This window comes from Hemicordylus capensis, chromosome 1 (assembly GCF_027244095.1).
Source record: "Hemicordylus capensis ecotype Gifberg chromosome 1, rHemCap1.1.pri, whole genome shotgun sequence".
Classification (NCBI taxonomy): Eukaryota; Metazoa; Chordata; class Lepidosauria; order Squamata; family Cordylidae; genus Hemicordylus; species Hemicordylus capensis.
In genome coordinates this window covers 275,113,317-275,125,849 of record NC_069657.1, presented here as the reverse complement: position 1 = coordinate 275,125,849, position 12,533 = coordinate 275,113,317, and the positions used below count along the sequence as shown (strand labels likewise).

General features: G+C 46.4%; 1 protein-coding gene across 4 annotated transcripts in view; it reads right to left on the bottom strand.

Annotated features, from left to right (window-relative positions):
• LOC128340339 (structural maintenance of chromosomes protein 6-like) overlaps positions 1 to 12,533 on the bottom strand; it is an 81,854-nt gene that overhangs the window by 53,179 nt on the left and 16,142 nt on the right. For all 4 annotated transcript variants that reach the window (XR_008313627.1, XR_008313628.1, XR_008313626.1 and 1 more), the window contains exons 11-12: positions 2,885 to 3,031; positions 2,264 to 2,352 (exon numbers count right to left, since the gene is read on the bottom strand). Coding sequence is in view for 1 of the 4 variants with exons in the window: in XM_053285329.1 (XP_053141304.1) it covers positions 2,264 to 2,352; positions 2,885 to 3,031 (236 nt within the window). In the remaining 3 variants the exon portion in view is untranslated. The remainder of the gene's footprint in view (positions 1 to 2,263; positions 2,353 to 2,884; positions 3,032 to 12,533) is intronic.

The following is a 12,533-nucleotide window of genomic DNA, read 5'->3' as shown; positions in this document are numbered from 1 at the left end:
TCAGTTTCACCTTTTAATTTGCATTACTGAAATTAATGGACTTTTGCACGATATTCTAATTTTCCGAGATTCACCTGTATGTGAAGATCCAGCTCCCTTGAGAAGTCCATAATGCTGGGGAAAGTTGAAGGAAAGAGGATGACCAGCAGCAAGGTGGATAGAATCGATTACGACAGCAATGAATGCATCTCTGAGAGACCTTAAAGGTCAAGCTGAAGATAGATCATCCTGGAGTAAATCTATCTATGTTGTTGCTAATATTCAACACCGATTTGATGGCACTTCATCCATCCATCCATCCATGATAAATGGCTAGAACAAAATTAGGGTGAGTGTACTTTATTAAAATCAGTAAACTTAGACACATTACAATATCTGTCACCCTAATGGTGATTCACAAGCCCTGGTAACATTTACAGAGAAAAAAATTCTCCTCTGGCACAGGATTTAGAAGTGTCTTAGGCCAAACTATTTAAAATCAGGCAGAGAAGGTGGGAAAGAAAATGCTTGTGGTAACACAAAGGCCTCCTGCATCTTGCATAAAGACAGCTTATTTCTCTAGCCCCATCCCACATTTTTGGAACCAGACCGTCAGGAGCCAGTGCAGATATAAGGCTGTCCAGTAAGGGGACCCTGAGAGCTTCCATACACATTAGGTATGCTCTTTTGCCCTGTAGGTAAACTGGTTTGCCTGAGAGAAATGTTTACAGGCTCTTTTGTTGTTGCCTTTGGAAAAACTATCTTTGCCCCACTGGGAGATAGTTCTTGGACCACAAATATACATACTTCTATTCTAGCAGCCGTACAGAAAAAAGCAGGAAAATTTTAAGCTTGAAGGTAACTCTTTTGTCCTTTCATTGACAACACACACTCCTCCTGAATGATGCAGGAATGAACTGAAGCAGAAACAAGTTCTGGCTGAATTCAGCTCTCTCACTAGACATCCCATTAGCCAGACACATTAACCCATTAGTCAGATTCAACTTCTGAGATGGAAGGGTCCAAATTAGGCCTGCACAACATATGGCCCGCGAGGCCTTTTATCTTGGCCTGAGGGGCCATTGCGCCTGCCTCCCACTGCTGCAAACCTCCGTGTTTGTTGGCTTTTTAATTCCAATTCCAGCCGCCACGCAGCCGAGTGGATGGTGGGTGGTGGTGAGCCAGTAGTACTTCTACCCACGTCCCCCATTTGGCCCAGTGCCTCTTCCCAACAGCAAGGCACACCTGCGCAGTTATGAAATCATTGCAAGCCTGTGGCACTGCCTCCTATGAAAGCCTGGGTTTTTAACCCAACCTTTAAGCGCGCCCTCTAACCCAGGTCTGGGATTGTGTGTATGCTCTGGCTGCATGCAGCCCAAGCACACACACAGAGCCAGTTGCCTAGAGAGCCTGGCTTGAGGGGGAATCTCTCAATGTACAGTGAATCTTGGGATTCCTGGAGGTCAGGACTCATTTTCCAGGCCCCCAGAGATCCATGCTGCTCGGATCATATGGACACCACTGTTCCCTCTAAGATGCACGCGTGCACCAACCCCCAAAAGTAAATCCCAGTGTGAAGCAAACATAATAGGATTTCTCTTTTAATTTTAAAAATAGAGGATCCCATAATGCAGTACAATCTCCCTTAAAAAAAACTTAATAAAATTAGAAGTGAATGATGAATCAAAAGGATCATGAACTAATGCAATATAACATCCTGCCTCATAAATCTTGTAGAATTCCTTCAGAGCATCAGCAAATATGCACATTTGGTCCAGTTGATTATTAATACTATTACTATCTTTGTACCACTGTTCAACAAAAACCTCTCAACGTGGTTTATATAGCAAAAGGAGCAGGAAGATTATTTCCTGCTCCCCCGTCTCCCAGCAGGCATGTGTATGATGTGCACATGAGCACTGGGAACTTCCGGTCACTTCTGATCCTAGGACGCAACAGGGCAGCAGGAAGGTATCCCCGCCAGACCATTTGAATACACAGCACCAGCAGGGGAAACGTGGCGGGAGGGGTAAGAACACCCTCCCCCGCCCTAAAAGTTATCCACCACCCCCACCTTTGAACCAGTTCGAATGTTGGTCCACGGGACCGGTTTGGCGCTCTTAGAATGGAGCACTTACCGATTCCAAGCACATCCCTAGCACAAACTACTTATTTTCTCACATTATGCAGCACTAGATTTTTATCTTATAAGATAAGATTTGCTCAGAACAGCTCATTCTCTGAGTTATATCTCAATTCTCCAATTACAGAGGTCAAGGATTACCTATTTTTCAGTTCTTCAATTTTTTTGCAAAGTTGTTCGTAGTCTCTCGTCAAGCGTTTCAATTCAGTCTGAGACCGACTATATGCTGCCTGAAAGAAAAAAGCAGGCATGCATTATCAACATACTGGAGTCATCCTAAGGTAAATATTGGCATGGGCCTGACAGGATGGACAGTATTATGTCTCTGCAGACTCCTAAGCAGCCCCAATGCTGTAAAGAACTAGTAGCTGCGCAAGCAAGTGCTACGGCAGTTTCACCCACTGCAGTGAATGGGGGAAACTGCAGTAGTGCTGCTTACAAGTCCGCAGCAGCTCTGGGGTAGAAAGTTCCAGAGATGGTAATGCTGTCCTTCATATCTGCCAATATATTTTTATTGAAGACTATCTGGAATCCTACTAACACATTAAATATATGTTTTCTATTTGAAATTATATTCAGCTGGCTCAGTTACATAATTCAGTTTTTCTACTCATGTCTACTAAAGTTCAAACACACTAAAGCAGAAATCTGTGTATCTGATTTCACGGAAGCCTGCATAAAATATAAAAGCTTACTTAAGACAACATTAAGGAAGATAACTGTTTATAACTTTAAGATTAGATGACCTTTCCATTTACAAACCTCAGCATCATTGTATGCTCTTCTTTTTATCTGCACATCTGTTTTAGAAGCAACACATGAAGGCTGTAATGTTTTAGCTTCTTCCGTAATCTTCTCTAGTTTGTCTTGGATAGCTCTCTGTTTTACTTCTGCTTCTTTTACTTTAGCCTGAAAAACAAACAGGCAAATGTTTTGACACCTCATCAAGGCATCAGAAATATATCAGGAAAATATGATGAATTTGCAGACAGAGATTTCCAGAGATATTTATGCTTGAAATTTAGGACTACTAACTTGTTTGGCATGGGGTAAAGTAATTTACGGTAACGAGAGAGCACGCCCACGTGAGCGAGAGAAAGGAGGAAAGAAATTGGTCACTCACCGTGAAGGCTTCTTCTTGCTGCTGGAGTTGACATCTCACATGGGTTATTCTCCCCAGCATGCTCCAGAGGGCAGGAGGTATTTAAATTAGAGTGATCCTTTAAGCGGCCAGGGAGGATAGCCCCTCCCAGTTTAGACAGGCAAGCCAGACTTCTAGTAGGAGCAAACAGATGAACAACAACAGTGGTAAAACAGGGAAGAACCACAGATATAGATGACACTAGATGAGAATAGATACAGACCAGTAGCCGAAGTCACCCAGGGCAGGCTGAGATGTCCTCAACTCCAGCAGCAAGAAGCAGCCTTCACGGTGAGTGACCAATGCTCCTTTCTCTGCTGCTGGGTGAGGACATCTCACGTGGGACATGCCACTGCTAACAAGACCCTGGGAGGGGGGAAAATCTACTACTGAGGCAGAAGAACATGTTGAAGCACATGCCTGCCAAAGGCCGCCTGAGAAGAACACATGAGATCTATTTTATAGTGTCTAGTAAACGTGGACGGTGAAGACCATGTTGCCGCCCTGCAAATATCTTCTAAGGGAGCATTCGTGGAAAAAGCTGCCAAGGTGGTCGCTGAGCGGGTGGAGTGAGCAGTGAGCTCCGGCGGTGCTGAACTTCATAAGCCAAAGAAATGCAGGCTTTTATCCATCTGGACAGTTTAGGTGTAGAAACTTGCTGCCCCATCAAGGATGGCAGGAAGGAAACAAACAAGGCTTCCATGGAACGGAATGAGGAAGTTCGAGTTAGGTACATCTTTAGGCAACAACGAACATCCACTTTGTGCCAGGCCTTCTCCCTCGGATGAGAGGGGTTGGGGCAGACGGATGGGAGGATCAGATCTTGTGACCTATGGAAAACTGATGGCACCTTAGGCAAGACGGAGGGATCCGGTATAAGGGTGACGGAATCCGGAGAAAAGATACAGAATCTCGGGTTGGCCAACAGGGATGTTAATTCGGAAACCTGTCTGGCCAAGGTGATGGCTATTAGGAAGGCCAGCTTCATTGATAATATGTGAAAAGGTATGGAACGTATGGGTTCAAATGGAGGTGCGTGAAGTATTCTGAGGACCTTGTGGAGATCCCATGAAGGGAATCTGTGGACCACCGGTGGGGATGACAAGGTGGCTCCCCCTAAGGAAGCATCTGAGATGCAGATGTGAGGACAAGCTGTTCCTCTTGAAGGGTGAGAGGAGGAACATCAGGGCCACTGCATGTCATTTGATGTTTTTTGGTTGAAGGTCCTTATCCAGACCATCCTGGAGGAACAGGAGGAGTTCTGAGAGTCTGCATGTTAGTGCTGATAGCTAGTGTTGTCTACACCATCTATGGAAGCTCACCACGTAGATTGATAAATGAGGTTAGTGGAGGATCGTCTGGATGAGAGTATGGTGTCCAGGACCTGGTGGTCATAGCCTAGTCGGTTGAGGAGGTTTCGTTCAGTCGCCATGAGGCAAGCTTGAACCATGTTGAGTCGTGATGCAGAACTGGACCTTGAGTGAGGTTGTCTGTTTGTGGGAGGAACCAGGGACCATCCAATGCTAGGTGGAGAATCTCTGTGGACCACGGACGTTGTGGCCAGTAGGGTGCCACCAGAATGATGTGCGCTTTGAGCAGCCGTATGCAGCGTAGTAGGCGGCTGAGGAGCAGGATTGGCAGAAATGCATGTAGTAGCTCCTCGGGCCACGGAGCCAACATGGCGTCCACTGCTTCCACACGGTGACACAGAAAGCAGAAGAAGCGAGGAAGCGGAGTATTGAGATGGGACACAAAGAGGTCCACTGTCGGGTTGCCCAAACTCTGCATGAGGTGGGAGAACACACGTGGGTCAAGTCTCCATTCAGCTGGGTGAAGCGCTTGGCGACTCAGCCAGTCCACCTGCATATTGGTCGAGCTGCTGACATGGTGAGCCAGGAGGGAGGATAGGTGTCGCTCAGCCCAGTGCATGAGAACTCTCTCCCGGATTTGGATCAAATCCCTCCCTGATGTTTTACATGGGCTTTTGCCATCGTGTTGTCTGTGCGTACTAACACGTCTATGTGTAGAGTGTGTTCCTTGAATGCTATGAGGGCTCGGCAAATGGCTATCAGTTCCAGCCAGTTTATGCTATGGACTCGTTCTTGTGGGGTCCAGGTGTCCTGGGCTGAGTGAGATCGGCAATGTACTCCCCAGCCTGATAGGCTGGCATCTGTAGTCACTATTACCCTGGGAGGATCCAGAAAAGGTTTGCCCTGATACAGATGCGGGGAGCTTAACCACCAGCATAATGAGGCGTTGACTGGGTGGGGTAGAGTCACTCTTTTCTGGTGTCTTCATGAAATTTCTCCCTGGAAGGGAAGGAGAAACCATTGTAGAGGGCGAAGGTGGAAGCGGGCCCAAGGGACTGCTGCCATGGGGGAGACCATTAGATCCAGGAGCTGGGCCAAAGTAAGCACAGATACCTTCTTGAGAGGGAGTATTTGGCAGATTAGTAGTAGTATTTTGTCCTTGCATTCTTTTAGGAAGAGTTTTTCCCGTGTCATGTCTATAATCACCCCAAGGTGCTGGATCCATCTGGAAGGTGATAGGTGACTCTTGGCGGTGTAGACAAGAAAACTGTGGGATGCCGGAATAGTTAAGGTGGTATTCACGTCCTGTATCGTGGAGCCTCTGGATTGTATGAGCAGATCATCTAAATATAAAAATAACCTGATCTTTTGGAGTCTGAGATGGGCCACCAAGGGGGCCAGGACTTTTGTGAAGATCCTCGGGGTAGAAGAAAGGCCGAATGGAAGTGCTGTGTATTGATAATGGTGGCCTTTATAACAAAATTGAGTAGTTGATGGAAGTCTGGGTGGATGGGTATGTGAAGATGTGCCTCGGTGAGGTTGATAGATGCTAGGAGGTCTCCATGGTGTAAGGCTTCTGATATGGAGCGGAGCATTTCTATTCTGAATCTCCTGCATCTTACCCATCTGTTGAGGTACTTGAGGTCTAAAACTGCTCTGAAGGTGCTGTCTCTTTTGGGCATGGTAAACAAGATGGAGCAGATGCCCCATCAGTGCTGGTGTGTTGGAACTGGTTCTATTGCTGAGATGTTGAGGAGATGAGAGATTGCTTGCTGCAAGGCCAGATGTTTCTGGTGGGATTTGGAAAGGGGAGTGGGCATGAATCTTTCGTTGGGACAGGCCATCAACTCTATCTTGCAACCGTGAAGGATGGTATCCAGAACCCATTTGTCTGTAATGGAGGCCTCCCAGGAGTGGAAGAAGTGAGAGAGGCAGCCTCCTATACTGGAAGAGTCAGGAGGCTTGGTGGGGTTTGGGTTGGTGGCCAAAGTGTTGTTTTGATGTATTGGCCCTGATGTTGAATCTGGATCTGTTTCAGGTAGGATTTTGTGTTCTGGAGTCACTGTCCCTGGGACGAAAATCGGGTCAAAAGGGATGGTTGAACTTCTGATTTGGGTGTCTATCATCCCTGCAAGTGGAGGAAGGGAGTGCTTTCTTCTTGTCTTTAGTTTCAACTAGGACATCCTTCAGTGCCTCATCACCAAATACTTTGGTTGTAGTAGAGGTGACTGCTGAGAGGGTAGAGCGTGAGGCTGAGTCCACCTGCCAGTGTTTTAGCCACAGGGTGCGTCTGGCCACTACATTATTGGCTGTAGCCCGGGCCCCAAAACAAATGGCATCCAGTGTTGCATGAGCACTAAACGCTTGGGCCTTCTGAATTTTAAGGAGAATCTGTCTTTGTCTGGGTGGATCTGGTGGAGGAGACTGGAGAACTCCATCAGACCAGAGAAGAGAGGCTCGAGATATGATAGATGCTGCTATGGAAGCGTGGATGGACAGTGAAATGCATTCATTGTTCTTCTTGAGTTGAAATTCCAGTTTTCTCTCAGTGGGGTCCTTGAACACTGATTCTCCATCCCTCAGCAAAATTGCCCAACGTGAGGGCAGCCACATGGACATCAACCGGGGGTGTTTGGAATAATGCTGCCATTGTAGGAACAAAATTATATTATTTGTTAACTAGAGTAGCTCTTTTCTTCTGAATGGAAGGTGCCTGCCATTCCTGTCTCATCACCTCTGCAAATGTTTCGGGGAGAGGAAAAAAAAGGTCATGTGAGGAGGTAGTGGGCAATACCAACGATTCTCTAGGAGGAGCAGTAGAAGCCCCTTGCAAGTTTTCCACTTGAATGCCCAGGGTATTTAAGGCCCTAACAAATGGGTTGGAGAAGTCCTCAGAGAGAAACTGCCTGTGTGAATGCGATATGGGCTCTACCTGTTGACCATCTGACCATTCCCCACTTCCTTAGAATTGACATCAGGATCCAAATCAAGCGGGTGATCCCCTGGAATATTTGGGGTCTCAATGGGGCTCATAGGGTCTTGAGGAAGCAGGGGGTCTACTGGCCTGCCTGGGTGAGGGTCAGTAGAGTCATAGAGAGAAGGAATGAATGGGAGGAAGATTATTTGGGTTTGCGATTGCATTTCCTGGGCTTTTGATTTCTATCCTTATGCGCATGCTTGTGCTTATGGTTCTTCTTTCTCTTTTTAGGGGATGGCGATGATGAGGAGAAAGAAGCAGAATCCTGCGAAGAAGAGGTGGATGGCTCGCAAGGCTTGGGACACTTTTTATTTTTTCTCTTGAGCTGATGAAATTCAAGCATCTGAAATATCATAGAAGAGAACCAGACACGCCAAAGTTCCGGAATCCCCCCTGAGGGTGGCGGGGGTGGGTTAATAGGGGCCGCGGGGATCTCCGGATGCTCAGGCTCAGGAGGAGGTAGAGTCCCGATCAGTGCAGGACTTACTGGAGTAGCGGGAGAAGGCAGAATTGGAGTCTTTACCGGCTCTGTCCGGCGGCGTGTGGGAGTTGAGCAGTTTCTTCCTCTGCTTGCGGGGGGATTTCCAGCTGCTCCGCAGCATCCCCGGTGTTGATGGGACTTGCTGGAGTGTTCCTGCTCTCCTCCAGTTGCGCCGCTAACTGCTCCAGTGGAGAAGGCGGCAGAATGCCCAAGTTAGTCGGTCTGTGGTGCCTTGAGGGAGGCAGCACTGGACGCGCGGCAGCAAGCAAGCCTGCAGGGAGACTCTGCACATACTCTTCCAGCACGACAAGGTCGGGACTTTCTGGCCGGTTGAGAGGAGAGGTGGAGCGATCACACTTCCTGGCACGTTGGATGGCGGTTAGATGAGCTGTAGAGTGACCCCAAGTTGGGTTATGACCCTTCTGTCCTGCTGCCACAGCTGACAAGGATGCGGTGGCCCAAGGCGGGGCGTCCTCTCTGGCGTGTACAAGCACATGGTGGTGCTGGGGCTGGCCTGGTAGAAGAGAGGCTTTCGATTTTTTCCCCTTTGGCATCAGGACATGTAAAATGCCGGATCTCTTAGGCTCCACCGGGAGGAGAAAGGAGATGGATAGGAGGGAGTCGGAGAGGAAAGAATGGGGAGGAAATCATTTGTTGTTGTTTTTAATAGCAGGCAAATAAGACAGGATGATAGAAAGCAAAGCAGGGAGTAGCTGGAGGAGGCAAGAATAAGCAGTGAAGGAAAAGAATAGCAAGAAGGATAGAAGCGAGACAAGGTTGACTGCTTTGGAGCTCTGCAAGACGAACTAAACCGGGCAGAGCTATCCTCCCAGGCCTCTTAAAGGCTCTAACTGCCCTCTGGAGCATGCTGGGGAGGATAACCCACGTGAGATGTCCTCCTGCAGCTGAGAATGATTAGTCATACTGTGAAGTGTATGTGGTAAATATTTGGGTGCCTTTGAAATATTAAATGCAAATTTAATATTTTAGCAGTTGATAACAAAGGCTGACCTTTTGCAAATCTGTTCTATCCATCAGCAGGCTAATCAAAAACGTGGTGAGCTTAACTGCAAGGCTGAGTTAAACCACTAGTAGCTAGATGGCAGCCCTGCCTAACAATGTTGGTTAGTACTGAAAACTGGGTAGGACTTTGGAAAGAAACTTTTTCGCACAATGTGGGCTCCCACAACAGCAAATGAATTCAGGGCAAACAGCAATGGAGCAATTCCACCTGCCACAAAAATGTATGTGTAGGTATATTTGTTTATTTATTTATTCGATTTATATACCGCCCTTCCAAAAATGGCTCAGGGCGGTTTACAACAAAACAAAAACAATTAAAACCAGTTAACAATTAAAATCAAAACTATAAAAACAGAATAAAACCAATTAAACATTCCAACAGTTAAAAACCCTGGAAAACCAGGGCAAACAAGTGAAAAACTCTGGAAGGCCAGGCCAAACAGATAGGTTTTAAAGTCTCTCCTGAAAGACAATAATGAACTCAAATTACAAATTTCTGCACCTACAGAGAGTCACTGAGTCACTGCCAGACGAATTGGTGGTAAGTGGAGACAGACCTCCTCAGATGACCTTAACGTGTGATGGGGGTCATGCAGAAGGCGGCACTCTCTAAGTTAACTCAGACCTAAGCCGGCCAGGGCTTTAAAGGTAATAACCAGCACTTTGTTATTTTGCCCGAAAATGTATCAGCAGCCTGTGTAACTGTTTCAAGACAGGCATAATATGGTCTCTCCGGGTTGTTCCAGAGACCAATCTGCCTGCCGCATTTTGAACTAACTGAAGTTTCCAAACTACGTACAAAGGTAGCCCCACATAGAGAGCATTGCAGTAGTCAAGTCTGGAGGTTACCAGCTGATGCACCACTGTTTTGAGGCCGTCCTCTTCAAGGAATGGGTGCAACTGTTGAATCAGCCGAAGCTGATAGAGAGCACTCCTGGCCATAGCCTCCACCATGAAATACCAGGGTGAGGCCTAGGTCCAGGAGTACTCCCGTCTTGCTTGGATTCCATCTCAATTTGTTACCCCTCATCCAGTACATTACTGTCTGTAGGCAGGCATTTAGGGAATGAACACCATTTCCTGATGATGCAGATGAAAAGGAGAATTAGATTTGGGTGTCATCAGCATACTGATAACATGCAGCACCAAACCTCCTGATGACCTCACTTAACAGTTTCATGTAGATATTGAAAAGCATTGGTGACAGAGTGGAGCCCTGAGGGACTCCATATAACAGCTCCCATTTTGAGGAGCAACTGTCACCAAGCTCCACCATCTGGAATCTACCTGAGTGATAGGAGTGGAACCACTACAAAGCAGTGCCCCCTATCCCCAACACCCCTAGGCGATCCAGAAGGATACCATGGTTGATAGTATTGAACACCAACAAGAGATTCAGAAGAATCAGCAGAGTAACACTCCCTCTGTCAGTTCCCCTGTAAAGGTCATCCATCAGGCCGACCAAGGCTGTCTCAATCCCATGGCCAGCTCTAAAGCCAGTTTGAAATGGGTCTAGATAATCAGTTTCCTCCAAGACTGCCTGGAGCTGGTCATCCATCAGCCTCTCAATCACCTTGTCCAACCAAGGGAGATTGGAGATTGACCTGTAACTATCCATCGCTAAGGGGTCCAGAGAAGCCTTCTTAAGGAGCGGTCTAACCACTGCCTCCTTTAGATAAGGAGGCACCCTTCCCTCCCTCAGTGATGCATTTATGATATTAACTAGGCCACCTCCAACAATCTCCCTGCTAGATAGAAGCAGCCAAGTCAGTCAAGGATCCAGAGAACAAGTGGTAGGCCATACCACCCCAAGCAGATTGTCCACATCCTCAGGAGTCACAGATTGAAACTGATCCAACCTAATATTGCAAGAAGGATTGCTGAACAGCTCCTCCATAGACCTTGCAGAAATAGTGGAGCAAGTCGGCCCGAATACAGGAAATCTTGCTTGCAAACAACTCATTACAAGTGTCTCAGCAGAACAATCCCGGGGACTGATCTGAAGTAGAAGGAGCAGAAACTAAACTCCTCACAACCCGGGATAGCTCTGCTGAGCATTAACCTGCAGCCACCATGCGTGCATACCAAAATCACTTTTTCGCTGCACACACCGCCACCGCATAAGACTTCAAATGGGTCACATGCCGCTTCCTGTCAGATTCGAACCGAGTTCTCCTCCACTTGTGTTCTAGTCACCTACCCAACCGTTTCAGCCCCTGCAACTCCTCAGTATACCAAGGGGCCATTTCTGAAGTAGGTCAGAAGCGACGCTTAGGAGCAATCATGTCTACTACTGCCCTGGTGAGCTCCCTGTTCCAGGTTCCCACCAGGGCATTGACAGAATCACCGGCCGCACCAACATCAAAATCCTCCAAGGCCTTTTGAAATCCTCCTGGATCCAGCAGCCTTTTTGGATGGACCACCACCAACCCTGCAGAGGTGGACTGTGGCTGTGAAACCAAACTTAACCTGGTAGTGGTCCGTCCATGACAATGGGGAAACCACCAGATCTCCCACCAAATATGGTACCAAATACCTGGAATTGGAGGATGGTGGTGTTCTCAAAAGATTTTTAACTCAATAATTATCTCAATAATAGTTAAAATATGATTTTCAGAATTTCTTCTGAAAAATAAAAGAGATTATTAAAGACATGTTTAAGTAATAGAAATGGCTATAATTGTATTTCCCAGTTTATTAACTGAAGGCTTTTATTCTTTATGTGATCCCGTTATTCCAGAACTTGTCTGCTGAGGGAATCTAGCATTGTTCCCTCACACTTAGCAAATTTTGACAAGTGGCAGAGAAGATAACAGAGAAGAACAAGAAGGAGCCTAACCCTGTAGGTATGGTTCTGCCAAGATAGGTCAAAACCAATCACCACATCAAGATGCTACTTCCAGAAAAGCTCAGACAGAATACATGTTGTCTTTATTATTAAATTTGAAGAGCTCGGCTTCAACCCAAAAGCTAACATGCTTCGTTTGGCACTATAAAGCTACAAATTCTATAATATAAATATTTTGTATTATAATTTTGTAAACAGAATAATAAAATACACTTCTTTCCTTCTCTCTGTTTGTTTTATATCTATAGTGGCACATACTAATACATATGTGCGCACACTGCCTTGATACTGCCACCCAGAACCAGCCTCATTCTGCTGACTGATGAAAAAAATTAGAGGGAATAGTGGTGGGAGATAGGCAAGGCTAGGCAAGATAGACTTGCCAACAGCCTCCTGTGGAAGCAAGCCCCTCCCAGTCTCAGAATATAATCCGAAGTAAATAGTATTCCAAAATACACCAAATACTGAGAACAGCCTTAAACAATACCTGTATGTGTTTTTAAACAAAACCTTTTTAAAATACAGAGAATGAACAGAATAAGCCATTATCCTCAGGACTCAAATTTGTCCATATACAAGTCTTGATAGTTGGGAGACCTCACTATCAAGAGATTTCTTTAGAATCATCTCA